Here is a 15,985-nt window from a genome sequence, read left to right as displayed (position 1 = left end):
TCCTCTACCTGGTCGGAAGATGAAATGTTATGTTCTCAACAAACCTGGAAGCAGAAAACGGAACGACTGAACCCACAGAGCATTTACCTCATTCAGAATGAGCTAAAACAGTTTTAATTTTTGTTGAAATTATACATTTTAATTTACAGGCCCTTCCAGCATCAACTTAAAAAAATAAATCCCTGCAGGGGGGGTGGGGGGAAGAAAGGGGTTGAAGGAATCTGTCTGAGAAGTCTTTAAAATCCCAGGATGTCAGGCGCTGGTCCCACGCTGTAAAAACAAACACGTTTAAAAAAAATTGATCCGACTTGTTTGGTCTGAGACTCGGCTAAAAAGTGACATGGAAAGAAACGAGTCGGCCGCTAAAGGATCTGTTCCCACTGCGAGTCCACTGAAAAAGTCGCTCGGATATGTTCACACAAGTTCTTTGTTGGAGAGCAGAATTATTATTTTTTTTAAACGAGTGAAGCTGAGCGGCTGCTCAGTGTTTGTTGTTGGTCTCCTCCTGTCCCGACCCGGAGATCCCGTTCTGTGGCTGGCTGGATCCAGATCCCAGACCGTACAGCCGACCGCAGTACTTGGCGTCGTCGATGTGGTCTTCAAAGAAAAGCTGCAAAGACAAGAACAGCTTAAATTAAAAACGGAGCTGTGATAAAGTTTTCCACTACCCTGAATTCCTTTTTTTCCCTTTCAAAAAGTTCTGAAACAGATTCTGAAGGTTTTTCTTTATGGACTTCAGATACTTTTCAACACTGTCCTTGAAAAATTAAGTTTTGCCAGGCATAACCAAAACTGAACATGTTACAAGTTTTAATAGGCAGGTAAATAAATGACAAATCAGAAAAACAAATGGAGAAGCAGCAAAAGAGACCGGAGACAAACTGAATATTATTGGAAGTAAACAAAAATATTTTATACAAAACTGATTGTGTCATTAAACACAAAACAATTCAGAATCCCAGGGCAAATCATTCTATATTTGACCCTTTTAATCACTGCTTAGCATTTTTAGCCAAAAAAAAAAATCAAATTTGAATGTCTGGTTTTGGTGAAACATCAAATGTCATTAAAAGGAAAAAATAACTTGTTAAATGAACTTTAAAGATAGAAAAAGTTTGACTCACTTTTTACCACATCTGATCCAAGCTCATCAACCTCATTAATACTCATTGTACAGAACAATTTCTAAAATGTATAAAATATAGAGGACTACTTTAGTTGCATAACTTCCAAGGTTGAGGCTCAGTTTACCTCTTTCATCCTGAAGAAAGCCATCCCTGTGAGCAGCGAGTCGGATCCGGCCTGATGCTGCCGTCCGATCCTCTTCAGCTCCAGCTGATCGGCTACTTCTTGCAGGCCTCCCTGCAGCACAAACACAGCAGGCGGGTGAATCCTGGCTCCTCCAAACTGGATCAAATATAAGAAGTGGTTACATTTCAGCAAACCTTGAGACTTTTGCAGCTCTTCATCAGGTACTTGACATCGTAGATTGCAGGAAAAAACAAGTTGAGGATCTGAAAGAAGTCGTGCTCCTCCTCAGGAAGCCGAGCGTCAGTCAGAAGCTTCACCAGATAGCCAAAGTCGTAACCACTGAAAAATCAAAGATGAGAATGTAAAAATACTTATGAATCACAGGGGCTACATCTGCTAGGTTTTAAAACAGCCAACCTGTGGAAGGAGAGCCACTTGACGTTTTCACAAAGCACCAGGCCGGACGTCATGAGGAGCTCTGCAAAGTACAGCGTGTCGATTCCTTCTTCTTCATGTTTTTTGAACTGGAGGCCGGAGTTCTGCAGCAGGTCGATGGAGTCCTGCGAATACATGTCTTCTCTGAGGAGAAGATCAACGTCACATTACATTCTTAGTATGGTTCAAACAAAACTAAACGTTCATCTAAAGATATTTTGTTCACCCTGAATCACCAGGGAAACGGTATTCCACCTACGTGAGGTTGAATTTGAAGTTGAACTGCCACGTCGTCGTGCCCGGAGGATAAGTGCCGTCCTCGTTCATGAACGTGAGTCCGAGCTGGATGATCTTCAGGAGGTCCACGTTGCACCTCAGCAGCTGGTACTGGTAGTCCACCGTGCTGCGAAACTCTCCGATTGGCCGCACAACGACCCCAGGGAACTCTGTGTCCTGATGAGCAACAGATGTAAACATCACTGATCTGTTAAAGTGACGAGTCAGACACTTCATCTAATCTCTCAAAAGGAAGTATACAGGAGTAGTTCAGGTATAGTTTAGGTTTGGATTTGGATTTGTGAGTATAGAGTGGATCAATTGATTATCAACAGCTCAGGATACATGTACGTAAAATTTGTTTCGCTGAACAAACAGTCAAAACTCTCACCATGGCGACGTAGTTGTAGCTTTGGATAATCTGTCTGATCTTTCTCATCTCTTCTTCCACATTGCTCGCCCAGACTTCACAGATGATCTGACTGGAATCTGCAAGTGCAGCTGGCATGTTGGTAGGTTGGATGAAAAGCTAAAATCCCAGCAGTCCTGCGGCACTCAGTGGGAGGCAAAGAGCGAATCCGATAAAGAAAAGAGGGACAATCCTGGAAGAATAAGGAAAATGTCAGCCAGTTTACCCCTTGATTAGCAGGGAAATTTGAACTAGGAGTAGGACAGAGACAGAAAAACTAAAACCTATCACATTCCAGTCTGTAAAAACACACATAAAACTCCTCTTCTCTGACGCACCTGTATCAAGATTATAAACATCTTCAATGCATAAACGTGGAGATATAAAATAACTCTGTTTTATAACTAATTGTTTCTATATTTTAAACAAACAATGTGCTGGCATGCCTGATCTGGGCAAAAAATGAGCAAAACATCAGACAAAGCACACAACAAAACCGCCAGAAAGCCTGTAGAACTGTGGTTTGAGCTTCTTTAAGAAAAATCTAGCTCCTGTAGGGAATAATAACTTATTATTAATGCACAATAACTCTTTCCTTTAGAACCTTTTATACTTTGGCCCTATTTGTTATACGTCATCATTTTCCTTTTTTCATGTTTAATCATCTCCAAAATGTAATGCCCAACATTTAGATTAAACAGGCAAACTGGATGAGATAGAATATTAAGAATTTTTTACATCATGTTGCCATGACAGCAGAAGGAGCAACCGTTAGCTTAGATAGTTCAAATTCAACTAGAAAGCACCAAATACAAAGAAAAATGTTAACTACAAGCTAGTCGAAGGAGTATGCTTACACGAAATTCATTAAATTCACTGTCAGCGATCTGTTTGAAACAAAAACAAACGACGCAACGACGGGGACGCTAGCATTTAGCTTAGCATCGAAGCTAACCTTCGACTGGAAGCGGCACAAAAACAAAGCGGAAATAAGAAGCGCTTCCCTGTTCCACTCCTCCGCGTGCTGTACTCGAGCTTTATCTGCCGTAAGGATGACGCACTGACGTTGGAAAAATTATTAAAATATCATTTTACCTGCTGTTTTCTTCAATCGAAGCCTGTCAGCCTGGTTGATGAAGATGTTTTCTTATTCGTTTTCTTTTCGCCTCTTCGTCTTCAAAACGCACAGCAGCACCACCTGCTGTCAGGTGGTGTTGACGTCATTGCGTGATGACGTGATATCTACTAGCCCTACACGTACTCAATAGTTAAAATATGAGAACAAATTCAATCCTTAGTTTACAGTAGCATACTGTTTTTTTCTGATTTATTGTGATTGATTAATATGGATTGATATAAATAGTTGCTACAATTTCTCATTTTTTCCCAGTTGCTACTGATATGTTTGTTCTTTTTAAAAAAAATGTTAACATTACAAATAAAACTATAAAATACATACTGCTCCTGCATTTAACTTTTTTAGTCAGAAACAGGGTTGTTTGGATGAAGATGTTTTAATATTTTTAAACCTGCATGTTTCCTTCATATACAATTGAAATCAAAATTTACATACAGTGTAAAACATTGTTTCTGTTTTACATTTACCATCTTCAAATTCAGAAATGCACCAATATTTATTTAGTATTTTAGTATAATTTCCCTTTTAAACTGCAAAGCCTAGATCAAATGTTTTGGAAATCCATCTACAAGGACTCTTCATGTATTTACGTTAATGATTTCTACTGGACTGTACTTTAAACCGATAATGCCATTATGTTGTTTTATATTGTTTTCTGACATAACAGTCTCATTTCCTATTAGGAGCAAATATCTAAGTTGAAAGAAAATTATTGAAAATTTGAATCTGTCAGGGGTTTGAATAATTTTGGGCTTTAATGTATGTTGGGATTATCTCTCACTTCATTTATTCCATATTGACAATATATCTGTTCAGTAAAGGAAAATAATCAATTGTTATTCCATTTACCTTTTTATTTAGATGAGACTGAAGCAGGATAACACTTCTGATCTATTTCCACATGATATTTTTGAAAATAAAGAGATCTTTGAGACCGTTTTGATCCATTAGCTGTTAAAGTAGAAAGCACAAGGATGTTGCCGCTTCACGTTTATATTTTCTTTTCGTTTTCTCAGATCAGAGTTGGCAGAACCAAATATTCCGGGTCAGGACCTCAGTAAGTCAATTTAATGTACATAACATGTAAAACAACAAACAAATAACACTGTGTGACAGAGAGCTGTTTATAAAAGTGTTGAGGCTTTGTGTCCGTCTTCTGATGCTGTCAGTTACAGAAGCAGCAGAGGTCAGAAGTCACTGCTCCGCCCGTCCAGATCTCCTCTGGATGTGGGAAATCTCCAGAATCGGCATGAGGAGCTGGAAGGCATCCTGGATATAAGATGCACTGTTGGAAGCCTGAGTAAGAGGAAAATTGATTTAATTTTGTAAATGTCATAGAGTTAAAAAAAATTTTAACATGAAATGTAGTGCACAAAATTATAAATGGAATGATGGACCAAGAACACAATCCTGCTGGACTGCAAAACAAAGCAATTTACAAGATGGCAGCAGTTCTTTCCCACCTTCCATCTCTTATTTAAATAACTCAAAAGTGTGGACCGACTCACACCTTTATAGTAAAAGACCACCGTCTCATGCTTTGTGGTGCTAATCCCTATGGAATCTTTCAAGTCAACCTTTTTGCCACACAAACACAAATGCTGCTCTTAAAAAACATTTCCATGTGTAAAATGCCTCTTTAGGACACCGGTCACATAATAAGGTGTAATTATGTGACCCTTCTCTTTAAACTGTATCACTAAACTGCACACCGTGACTGTGTTTATTCATATTTTCAAATTTATTGATATTTATTGATATTCTTATAAAAATAAAAACAATGGAGAAAGATAGTAAAAATAACAATGCTGACAATACAGACCGTTTTAGTTGGTTTTTTTAACACATCATTAATTGTAATTTATCATCACAATAAATCCAAATTTTATCACAAGAAATTTATCACAATACATGATACAATAAATGCCTAACCTTAGATGCAAGTTGCTTTAATTCGATTTCTGTTCTTGATTCAATTAAACATTATTGGTTAAAGCTTATTGTAAAGTTATAAAACATAAAATGAGCACAAACCTCGAGAAAGACTCCTGTAATCAGCGGGTTCAGGACATCTCCCTTCTCTTTAAACTGTAAAAAACACAGCTATCAGAACTCTGACTATTACCTAAAAACTTTTTTATTTATTCAGACTAAAAATATTAACTGCTGCGGCTCTGAGTGAAAAATTAAAATGAAACATGAATACTTTGACAAAGCATCAGTTCACTTACCCCTGCTGTGGTCAGGCAGGAGGTGAACTTCTTGGAAAGCAGAGAGATTTCTTTACACAGGACGACAGTTAGTCTGAAAACAGACAGATTTAATGCAATTGGCTTCCCTCACCATGTCTGTGCGTGTGGAAACTAGAAAACGTAACGTGGCATTACTGTGACAAGACGTTGGCGTCTGTGCTGCCGTTGGAGAACAGGATCATCTCGGCCAGTTTGTGGAAAAGCTCAATGGAGCGAGCAGTCAGCTCTGCGAGACTCCGGATGGCCGTAGCATGTACATCCTAAAGAATTTTCCAAAATCTGTTTATACTTTCTAGGAATTACAAATTTCAAGCGCACCATACTCTAAAACTATAGTTCTGTTTTCCTCTTTACAACTTTAGTGAAGTCACTCAACTTTGTGACTTCACAAACTGACGATGGACTCACCTCTGCAGAGTGCGTCCTCTCAGTCACTTCGCCGTCTTCCTGTGGTCTGCTCATGTCGCTGATCGTGCTGCGGGCGTTCTGACAGGCCTGTTAGATTACAAATAGAATGTCGTTACCACTAACATTTAAAGGACAATCATTGGACATAAGAAATGGAGCAACTGACAGACTGGAATCCTCTAATCTGACAGCTGAGTTGAAAAGTTATTCCATTCCAAATGTAATGGTAGCATGATGTATTTAAATTTGTTACATTTGGATTGCTTTCATTAAATTAGACTAAATATTACCCTTTATGACTGTGGCTGTTAGCAGTTTGGACACTAATTGTTTGGATGTCGACCACATCTTGACAGCTCTTGATATTTAACAATGCACATTAATCCTCCAGCACATTTAGATCTGTCATAGCATAATTATTCTAAGTAGCTAGTTACTTCAGAACCCTGAATCTAACGCCATAAAATCCAGAAGGAATCGGTCACAGACATAATAAAGTCATACCTTAATGAGTTTGTCAGCTGTGGCAGAAACACTGAGACCATCAACGGCTGACGTTAAATCCTTCTCAAACTCTGTGCCATCTTCGTCTGGGATCAGATGAACAAACCCAGTTTCATCCTGGTGACTTTCATGCTGGTGCAGACATGCTAACCCCCCCAAAAAAACTAAGTCTTACCTTTCTTGTCGTCAACCTCCTCATCATCAAACTCCACCATGGAGAAAGATTCCTTGATTTGGTCCAGCTCCTCTCTGAGCTGGATCAGCTCGTCTCCAGACAGAGTGGTCAGCACAGACTTCACCTAAGTGAAACACACAGAACTAAGAATAAAACCCGAGGGCACCTTGGTCCTACCCTTCGTAATTTGATGAGCAGAAACATTAGCTTCTCTGAGGTCGTTGCCAGTGTTGGACACTCTTCTGCTCATAACAAATATCATTTTTGGTGTAAGCACCTAAACATTTTTGATAACTTTGAAAACGTCTAGCTTCCCTTAAATTACATTTCCAGAGAAATTCTAAAGCGCTAAATTTACTTGGTTGTTTTGTAAACTTTCAGTTGAGTAAAGTTCAACATCTGAGTTGAAGTTTTGATAATCAACTAAAGAATTCTTAAAACTGAGATCCAGTAAGAGGAGTGCTTAATGTGCATCTGCCACAGGATGATTGCCTTTTAAAACTTTTAGTAATAATAAAATTTCAAGACTTGATCAAATTGGACATAAAAGTAAAATCTCTTGCATAATATGTTTAATTTCTATACAACCTTTTTTTTAAAAAAAAAGAAATTAGGGAAGCAGTACCTTAGATTCGCTCTCTCTGGACAGGATCTCCAGGGCTTCAAGGTGCGACAAACCCTGGAATTCATCAAAGAGCATCCCGTAGTGCGCCACCACCTTCTTCTCTGTGTCTGATGACTCTTTCTCTGCTGTCTGCAGCTCCTCTCGCTCTTTCGCCTCCCGCAAAACCTGACAAAGAAGCAGAAGAAGAAATAAATAGGATTTTACTTCCCCTATCAACTCATTTAGACTTTACCCACCTGAGACAGAGAGGCATTCCTGTTCATCAGTCCTTTGGTCTTCTTAAAGCCAGGATCTCCTTCAGCTATCACATCCATCGTCTTCTTCCCAATGAACTCCAGAGCGTCCAGACCTCCCGTGATCACAGTCTTCCCCTATGGAGATGTTTACTTTATTTGAGATCCTTTTGCTGGATAAAAAGTGACCAGCAACATATGCAGTAAAACATCTTCTCACTGTGGTCTGAACAACGCTGGTCAGAGACGAGAACATTCCCATCGCACTTCCTACTGGTGAGGATCCATCAGTTGCAGATTTTTCTGTCTCGCTGCTGCCTTCGCCTGCAGGAGAAGAATCCAAAATTTGATGGTAAACGTAAAATGTTTTGATTTATTCCATCTTCTCTTCAACTGATAAATACGTCTCACCCTGCTGTTTTTCCTCTTCCTCCACCTTAGCTGACAGTTCAGTTGGACTGGGAATTCCTAGAGATGTTTCTGCCTTTTCGATGACTTGAGTGAGCCCCTGGCCTGGACAAGCAGAAAATAACAAGTGATGAAGAGTAAACACAAACAGGGTGTGGACTGTGGACATAGGAACGGACATGGTAAGGAATGGAGTTGCTGTCTCCATTCCTAACCATAGAAAAAAATAAACTAGAACCTTTCTCATTGCAAACATTTCATATATTTGGTCATATCTAAAAATTATCTGGCTCTTACTTGGTCATCAAATTTGGCAACTATACCACAGATGAGAGACAATATACATATATATATTTTAAGTAAAGACATACTAAGTTGTTCTCCTTTTTACTATTCATAGGCTTTTTTTAAATATATATTTCTGCTATTTTTAGTCAAAGTCTTAAAAAGTCGCTTTTGTCTCATAAGTTTTCGACAAAATAATTATCAAAAACTTTCTAGGCTTATACCTAGAAAATATATTAATAGTTTTAACATGCATTCTCCCCTTTCCTTTTATTGCTAATTAGCTCAGGGTTAGGAAAATTGGGGGCTCGTCCGGGATCACAGATTGAAGACTAAACCAAACTAACAGAACTTAACGAAGTTGGCAAGTTTTTCCAGACTTCTTTTCCTCTTCGTAGCCTCACTTTCAATTTCTCTTTTTAAGGAGGGTACAGCGGCTTACCTAAAATTGCAGGACATCATGTTGACAAGAAAGCATTTTATAAAATTATTTCTAGTAAACAGTTATCACAGACATTTTCTTCAGTAACTGTTGCAATTTGCAAAACTGTAAATTTTGAAAGAGAGCAGCCAAAGAAAAACAACAGCAAAAAATCCAGACTGGTCTTAAAAGAGACAGCTTGGTGTTCTGGAGACTCACCCACAGTGGCGACAGTAGCTGTTGCTGTGGACAGGATGGATTTACCCCAGCTACCCCAGTATCCCCATCCACCTTGAGAGACAGTTGATTCACTTGGCGTCTGTGAGAGAAAACGGAGGAAAATAAAATATGAAACACGAAGACTTCAAATTGATGCAACAATAAATAATTATTTGGCAATTCAAATAACCACAAAATTTTACAATTAGTTTAGTCCTATTATGTGGTTAAAACTTGAACTTAGCTTCTGTGAAACATTTTGACTTTATTAAACCTCTTAAAAGATGCAATAGATTTATTGGATGCAACTATGTGGTATGCCATTACATGCATTCAAACTTGGCTTGCCAATAACATATTTGGCCACCTATTATATTAGCCCAATTCACAGCTAATATAATAGGCTATTTAATAAAAAAGAAGAAATCAGTACTATGTTTAATCACCATTAATAATAATTCTACAATGAAACAATTGGAGACTTATTTTATTTGTGACTAAATAAAATAGTCACAAATATGGTGGCATGATTAAGAGCTACCTTTGCCGGCTGCTGTTCCTCCTCTGCTTTTGGTGTTGGCTCGGTTTCCTCTGCAGGTTTGGTCTCTGGTCTCCTCCTGGCTTTCCTCGTTGGGGCTACATCAGTAGAGCTGTCTGGTGTAGACGCTGAGGAGCTGCCTGGTGTTTCAGCTGGAGAGGGGTCTTGGATCCCAGGCGCTCCCCCTGTCCCATCGCCTTCTGGATGAGGTCCTTCGCTGTCTGACATCTTCTCAGACATCTCAGCACAACATGTCTGCAGAAAATAACAGACAGCATTAAGTATGAAGGATTTTTTTTAATGTGCCCTTTAGGGCTATGAACATTATTCAGTCAGTCTAAAAACAAAACTAAAGACGCCTTTGACTGAAGGTTGTTGCTGTATGACAGTCTCATGACAGTTATGACATGCTAACAGCTCAATTTCTGAGCAGCAGAGATGACACAATGACTTGCTGGGAATGGGAAGGACTGTTAGTCTGAATAATTTGCGTTTGCCCTCTTTAAATCTTTTTTCCTGGTCTTATGGTTAGACAGCCATAAGGCACAGACAAAGACGTTGGAGATGGAACAGATTGTTTGAACTTTAAACTTCCTCCTTCTCTTTCAGCTCTTTGGTCCTGATCTACAGGTATTATTAGAGCTTTCGAGATGCTACTTAGTTGCTTCCAGTTGTATAAACCATACTTTGTTGCCACAGTTACGCGTCGTGCACATGTATCTTTCATTTATATGATCCAGCTGTGTAGGACCAGAGACCAGACTAAAAGTTGCCGGACACCAGCATTTTTTGATATTCATGCTTTAGGATATTATGGACTTGAACTTCTGGTTTCCCCACAGACTCTTACAATTAGCACTGGGTGTTAATGTGTTTCAAATCTGTTATTGCTTTTGATGTTTTAAAAGATTTATAACGTAGAAGGTTTCTGCTAAAACAGTCAATTGAACTAAACATTAACGTTGTCCTCAGCCAATTTAACAAGAGTCATGAAACCAACCAGAAATAAGACAAATCAGAGAGTTTTTACAACAAACGAACCTTTTCTGATCTCAGTCTTGATGCTAGCAGCTAACGTTTACCTCCAATCTGCTTGTTGTTTCCTTCCCAGAAATAATTAGAAGAATTTTCCGTTTTAATTAGAGCTTGTAATTCCTAATCCAGGCCTTAAATTTATGTTAATTTTCCAGATTACAGAAATAATTCAAGTTTCTTGTTGTTGTCCAGAAAGATTAGCCACGTCACATTTTGTTTTCAAAGGTTAGGTCTGTCAGCTGCTGGAGGAGGAGGGACTTCCGTCTGATGTCTTCATAATAAAAGCAGGCCTGAAAAACGAACAATCAAATATGTATAAATTGACGCGACAGATCTATAAACGCAGTTTTTCCTCATGATTTTGCTATATTATTTCTTCACCTTTGTTTCAGACAAATTTAGTCCATATTATTAACGAAAAGAAAATAGATAATGTTAATAGAAGCATATGTGGCCTTTGTGCCATCATGTGTTACAACCATCAAGGCATTTGGGTTTGGTGGTGTTAGGTGTGGACAGGTGTGTCAATACAGAGCTGCCCTACACTTTGTGACAAACCCATACTAGTGGAATAACATCATTAACCTGCATGAACAGCACAGGGAGAATTTCATCTTCACGGACAACAAAGCTCCAGCTCATTGAGGTTAGATCATTTTATTGCAGTATTGCTCATCACTGCTTTATTTTGAAAGATGTTCTGTTATGTTATGTTGTGTTGTGTCCTGTTTGGAAAACTTGATGTATAAAAGGAAACGGAAGTAAAATGTTGAATATTTCGAAGTAAAATCATGAAAACGAGTTTGTCGGGGGAAAACCTGTTTATCTGCTTTTTTCCTCTTTTCTCTATAGTAAATAATCTATCAAGTTATTAATTGTAAAATAAAAATACAAAAATCCAACAATGTGCTATTAATAAACTCCAATCAAATATTTTCACTTAACCAAATAATATATCACAATGTGCATTTTTTAAACAGTAAAAATTTTATTTTATTTATTTATTTTCTATCTTTTGTTCCGTTCTAAAGGGTTTCACAGGTAATTATTAGGCCACGCCCACTTAAGCACCTGTTCCAGGAAGTTGTTGGAGCGTACAGTATGTGCTCGATTTCAGCACTGGAAGGGATATATCTATGATTTAAGTTTCTGTCTTTTGGTCTTAAACAAGCTTAAATCTGTTGAAGACTCCGGGTGTTGTGACTTAGCAGCAGGTGAGTTGGCATACATGGCATAATCACTGTTTGAAATCCCTTCATAGTCTGAGTCGAATCAGTGCTAATCTAATCTGAGGAATAGTGACCTTTTTTTCCCCGCAGGTTGTCTGTTTCATGAACTGTAAAAAACAAGATTTATTCATATATAATTTTTAAATATGTCTTTAAAAAGATTTTACATAGTTTTGTGAGTTTAAACCTCTTTTAATATTCTGACATATTGCCATCTGTCATCAACAAACTTTTCTGAGGTATTCAATGTGCTAATATTTTCATAAAGGGTCAGTTTAATATCCTTTAGTTACAATTAATTAGTGTAAATGTAATAGAAAACCAATATCTTCCTAGAGACAATATAATAATTAATGTCATTATACTTGAATTAGAAACATTGCTCAAAATGTAAATATCTTTTAATAAATATATATAGTACAACATTCAAGTTAGATTAAATAAAATATGAATGTTAATAATCGCCATATTCATCAGAATATTATGTACTGTAATCTATTTAATGAAGAGGATAAGAAAAAAAGGAATCAGGTACATCTCAGTCATCCTGTAAAGACTAAAACGGTGCATATTTGGTTTTAGTTTAAATTCAACTATGATACCTAGAGATTGTAATGTTAAATTTTTATGAACAAAAAAAGATACTGAAAAACGAGAAATGGGTCAGTAGCCGTGTGCTGTTGTGTCACAGCCACCAACTCTACCTGTTTTGCAGGATTTTCTGGTCTAGATGTGATGTCAGCCTGAAACTTCACTCAACATGTTATCTAAGAAGCACTGCCTGTCACACGCGCTCCTCCTGCTGATTGGTTGCTGGAGAGCAAATGGATCTCACAATGACTCGGAAGCAGGGTCCTTCACAGAGCTGGCCCCAGTCGCCTCTAGCAGGTACATCTTGGCAAAGGAAGGGTCCAGCATGCTAATCGAGTGCAACGCGACTGATGTTCAAGAGGACGTCCGGTGGTACAACTCTAAAGGACTTCTTCTTGGAGAAGAAGGTAACAGGATTTTATTATGAGCAGTTTTTATTTGATAATTTACCCTTTAAGTTGTCAAGAACCGTCTAAGTAACAGTTCATGGCTTCTCATTTCCCTCTCATAATATCATGGCACAATGCAAAGACTCATTTCTTTTAGCCACTCCAAAATGAGAAAGACAAAGGAGCAAAAAGGGAAGATTTGTTCATTTATTCATGTGGAGCACAACAATGGGATTCACTTGTAGATTTGGTTTCCAAATTCCCCCACATCTCAATCCAAATGATAATCTTTGGGTTCAGATGTACAAAAAAAAAGTCATCTATGGAGGCCCCACCTTGCAACTAACAGAACTTACAGATTACTGGTGCCAGGTACCAAAGCTCTCCAGACGACGTTTGAATATTCATGTGGAAATACAGCTCCTAAATTCCATTAATAATGGTCTTAAAAAGTCTTAAATTTGAGATGGCAAATTGTGCAAAAACTCTGTACAGATTGCAGGTGCTTAATTGTCTTTTCTAATTTTAGGCGGGAAGTGGCAGATCCAGGAGAAGGGTGCCCTAAACATCAGTGTGGTGTCCTTTGAGGACCGCGGCCGCTACACCTGCGTAGTCTCAACAGGCATCGGCCTCACCAGAAACTATACGGTCATTCTGCGTGTGGCGTACACCAACAGTGGCCTGGGGCTGTACTTTGTCATTGTGTGCTTGGTGGCTTTCGCCATCACGATGATCCTCAACGTGGCACGCTTGTGCATGGTCAGCAGCCACCTCAAAGAGACAGAGAAGACCATCAACGAGTTCTTCCGCACTGAGGGCACCGAGAAGCTGCAGAAGGCATTTGACATTGCCAAAAGCATTCCCATAGTCACCTCGGCAAAGACGGTGGAGTTCGCCAAGGTCACGCAGTTTAAGACCATGGAGTTCGCCCGTCACATCGAGGAGTTGGCACGCAGTATTCCTCTTCCGCCGCTCATTCTGAACTGCAGATCGTTTTCAGAGGAGAACATGAACCCAGAGAATGATCCTGGAAAGATGCCTGCATCAGCATCCAGGAACAGGCAGGCTTTAGGCCCGCCGTGCCCTGACCAAATCGAAGAGGAAAATATCTGTGAGGCAATGCTGTCGAGTGGAAGACAAAGGAATGATTGGATCGGTGAAGACTTCAATGTGTCTCTGCATAAAGCAAAGGTTGACATTGAGGATGATGAGAGCAGTGCATGAACTGAGTGGGAATTCCAGCAAAGAACATTTTTACAGCCAGATAAGTTAGGTTTTTGTCTTTATCTTGAATGTAGCAATTTACGGTTTATTTTAACCTCTTTCTTCCTCCTGCAGCTCAAGTTCTCAAACATAAGCAAAAATTAACTTTAGGCTTTTTCCTTTGCTTTCAGATATTCTTTAACTCACCATCAGATTTCCAATTTTTGTTTTATGTTTCTGCAATTTTAGATCATGTCACTCATTCAAGGTTCCTTTATTTCTTTGTTTTCTTCTTTGTTCCCTTTGACAGGCAGGTCGGCCTTCACTGAGGAAATATTGCCTGGTAAAATCATTATCTCTCCACTTCCATTGTTGTCACATCACTCATAGGTAATTGGTTTTGAAGAACTTGACTGATATCACACATGTATGTTTACACAGGTCTTTGTTTGCCTGAAAAACATTTAATTGCAGAGCTTGAAATGAGGATTTTAAATAAAGTGGCAAACGTTTAAATGTAAAAGGAAGATACACAGTAGTATGGGATATTTACCATGGAAAATGTCATATTTGATCTGCAAATTAAATTCTGATTATATGAGAAGACTTTAATTTTCTAACGAGGTTTTTTTGTATGCACATGGTGATGTGTGAAAGGCAAATTAATTACTCATTTGAATGCTATCCCTGCATGTTTATCTCAACAGAAGTCAAAAACAAAGATTTGTAAAATGTATAAAAGTGATCATGTTGATCAAACTCAGTCCTGTCGCTTCTTCTTTGCGTCTCTGAAGGATATAAAAATTAAGCAAAGCAATGTGATCAATCTGTGAACTGGGATTGAGCTAAAAAGGTTTGAGTCGTTCTGAAACTGGTTTGCTTTTTCCTTTTTCTGCTTCACGTTGATGGAGAAGAGCTGGGTGTGAAAGAAGCTGAAATCAGTCTAATTTAACAATAACAATCTTTAATGTCATTACAGAACCATGCAGTAAGTTACATGGATTTTAACAAAATAGGTTAAAATAGTACTACAAGGTATTTAATGCTCTTATGGCTATCGGGTATAAACTGTTCTTCAGTCTGTTTGTCTTTGCTTTAATGCTCCTGTATCTGTAGCCAGATGGCAGCAGTTGGAACAAATACACTTTTACAGACTGATTACTGTAAAAGTGAGGCAGATATACTTAAAACTCTTATTTATTCTGTGTTAGCTGTGGTTACATGGAAGGAAAACCATGCAGCTGTTATCAGTTTGAATCATAACGGCTTCCAAGCGTCTGGTAAGTAGATGAAAGAAGAGTTTGATTCATAATTAAAAACTTCAAGCTTAGAAGTTATCTGCTACAAACAAAGGCTTTAGAATGTCCAATACATAATGTGGCAAAGTAACAAAGATGTCCTGCAAAAGAAGATACTTTCCAAAATCTAGCAAAGGCTTATTGATGACCTGTGGATTTTCTTGCATTTTAGAGCAGCGTGCCACCAGGATGAAGTGAAAGTGACTCAAAGATTAAAACTTTACTGGACCTTAGAAAACTCTTCCGATCTTAACCCCGCTGATATGCTGATCAGTTCTCCAAAGGGAGGTGCAAAATTAGAAGCCAAATAACTTGTGATTTACTCCATTGATGCCATTAATGAGATCTTGATGGCTGGAGATCAGTCAGGAGTCAGGATACAGAAGTAGATATCCTGACTGAGGGATAATGATTGATTCTTTGTATGAATTTCATGTGTTATTCACTTATCTTCACAGTAATAATGATGCTAAATATTTTTAAAACAATAGCAATAGTGATAAGGGTTGATTGGATGTGCAGTAGTATACAGAAACCACATGATGGCGCTGTTGGATAGCACAATTTCATGTGATCTGCGGCGCTCTAACAGTCTGAGACGTTTGTGAGTCACATTTCAGTTCAGGAGTCGGTGAAAGTATCAACTACTGTTCAAATCCTGGG

General features: G+C 38.4%; 3 protein-coding genes across 6 annotated transcripts; 1 reads left to right on the top strand and 2 right to left on the bottom strand.

Annotated features, from left to right (window-relative positions):
• Positions 1 to 98: 98 nt before the first annotated feature.
• Positions 99 to 3,623, bottom strand: cnot8 (CCR4-NOT transcription complex, subunit 8). Of its 2 annotated transcripts, none has more exons than XM_008428454.3 (7): positions 3,467 to 3,623; positions 2,354 to 2,564; positions 1,946 to 2,139; positions 1,669 to 1,830; positions 1,446 to 1,590; positions 1,252 to 1,362; positions 99 to 610 (listed from the first exon to the last, which is right to left on the bottom strand). In XM_008428454.3, the coding sequence occupies exons 2-7, from the start codon at positions 2,468 to 2,470 to the stop codon at positions 482 to 484; spliced, it is 858 nt and encodes a 285-aa protein (XP_008426676.1). In that variant the 5' UTR covers positions 2,471 to 2,564; positions 3,467 to 3,623; the 3' UTR covers positions 99 to 481. The 2 variants fall into 2 exon arrangements, with proteins under 2 accessions (XP_008426676.1, XP_081471500.1); XM_081615374.1 differs by lacking the exon at positions 3,467 to 3,623 and adding an exon at positions 3,229 to 3,355.
• Positions 3,624 to 4,342: 719 nt separating this feature from the next.
• fam114a2 (family with sequence similarity 114 member A2) lies at positions 4,343 to 10,870 on the bottom strand. Of its 2 annotated transcripts, none has more exons than XM_008428455.3 (14): positions 10,619 to 10,870; positions 9,581 to 9,832; positions 9,040 to 9,139; positions 8,118 to 8,219; positions 7,927 to 8,030; positions 7,710 to 7,844; positions 7,474 to 7,638; positions 6,849 to 6,972; positions 6,674 to 6,759; positions 6,170 to 6,256; positions 5,897 to 6,021; positions 5,741 to 5,813; positions 5,544 to 5,597; positions 4,343 to 4,805 (listed from the first exon to the last, which is right to left on the bottom strand). In XM_008428455.3, exons 2-14 carry the CDS (start codon positions 9,815 to 9,817, stop codon positions 4,704 to 4,706), a joined length of 1,494 nt encoding a protein of 497 aa, XP_008426677.2. In that variant the 5' UTR covers positions 9,818 to 9,832; positions 10,619 to 10,870; the 3' UTR covers positions 4,343 to 4,703. The 2 variants fall into 2 exon arrangements, with proteins under 2 accessions (XP_008426677.2, XP_008426678.2); XM_008428456.3 differs by having other exon boundaries at positions 10,660 to 10,870.
• Positions 10,871 to 10,963: 93 nt separating this feature from the next.
• LOC103476251 (microfibril associated protein 3) lies at positions 10,964 to 14,787 on the top strand. Of its 2 annotated transcripts, none has more exons than XM_081615373.1 (3): positions 10,964 to 11,258; positions 12,557 to 12,839; positions 13,351 to 14,787. In XM_081615373.1, exons 2-3 carry the CDS (start codon positions 12,602 to 12,604, stop codon positions 14,043 to 14,045), a joined length of 933 nt encoding a protein of 310 aa, XP_081471499.1. In that variant the 5' UTR covers positions 10,964 to 11,258; positions 12,557 to 12,601; the 3' UTR covers positions 14,046 to 14,787. The 2 variants fall into 2 exon arrangements, with proteins under 2 accessions (XP_081471499.1, XP_008426679.2); XM_008428457.2 differs by lacking the exon at positions 10,964 to 11,258 and adding an exon at positions 11,667 to 11,826.
• The last annotated feature ends 1,198 nt before the right edge of the window (positions 14,788 to 15,985 follow it).

This window comes from Poecilia reticulata, chromosome 14 (genome assembly GCF_904066995.2).
Source record: "Poecilia reticulata chromosome 14, P_reticulata-male-v2, whole genome shotgun sequence".
Classification (NCBI taxonomy): Eukaryota; Metazoa; Chordata; class Actinopteri; order Cyprinodontiformes; family Poeciliidae; genus Poecilia; species Poecilia reticulata.
Note: the sequence above shows the minus strand (reverse complement) of the source record. Positions and strands in the feature narration are given on the sequence as shown.

Excerpts from the sequence above, each read along its gene's own strand:
- LOC103476251 (XM_081615373.1), top strand. The coding sequence starts at position 12,602 with ATGTTATCTAAGAAGCACTGCCTGTCACACGCGCTCCTCCTGCTGATT. Across the intron at positions 12,840-13,350 it reads ACTTCTTCTTGGAGAAGAAG|GCGGGAAGTGGCAGATCCAG; the intron begins GTAACAGGATTT and ends TTCTAATTTTAG.
- cnot8 (XM_008428454.3), bottom strand. The coding sequence starts at position 2,470 with ATGCCAGCTGCACTTGCAGATTCCAGTCAGATCATCTGTGAAGTCTGG. Across the intron at positions 2,140-2,353 it reads GCTACAACTACGTCGCCATG|GACACAGAGTTCCCTGGGGT; the intron begins GTGAGAGTTTTG and ends GTTGCTCATCAG. Across the intron at positions 1,363-1,445 it reads AGAGCTGCAAAAGTCTCAAG|GGAGGCCTGCAAGAAGTAGC; the intron begins GTTTGCTGAAAT and ends TTTGTGCTGCAG.
- fam114a2 (XM_008428455.3), bottom strand. The coding sequence starts at position 9,817 with ATGTCTGAGAAGATGTCAGACAGCGAAGGACCTCATCCAGAAGGCGAT. Across the intron at positions 8,220-9,039 it reads AGCTACTGTCGCCACTGTGG|GCCAGGGGCTCACTCAAGTC; the intron begins GTGAGTCTCCAG and ends CTGCTTGTCCAG. Across the intron at positions 8,031-8,117 it reads GGAAGAGGAAAAACAGCAGG|GCGAAGGCAGCAGCGAGACA; the intron begins GTGAGACGTATT and ends CTTCTCCTGCAG.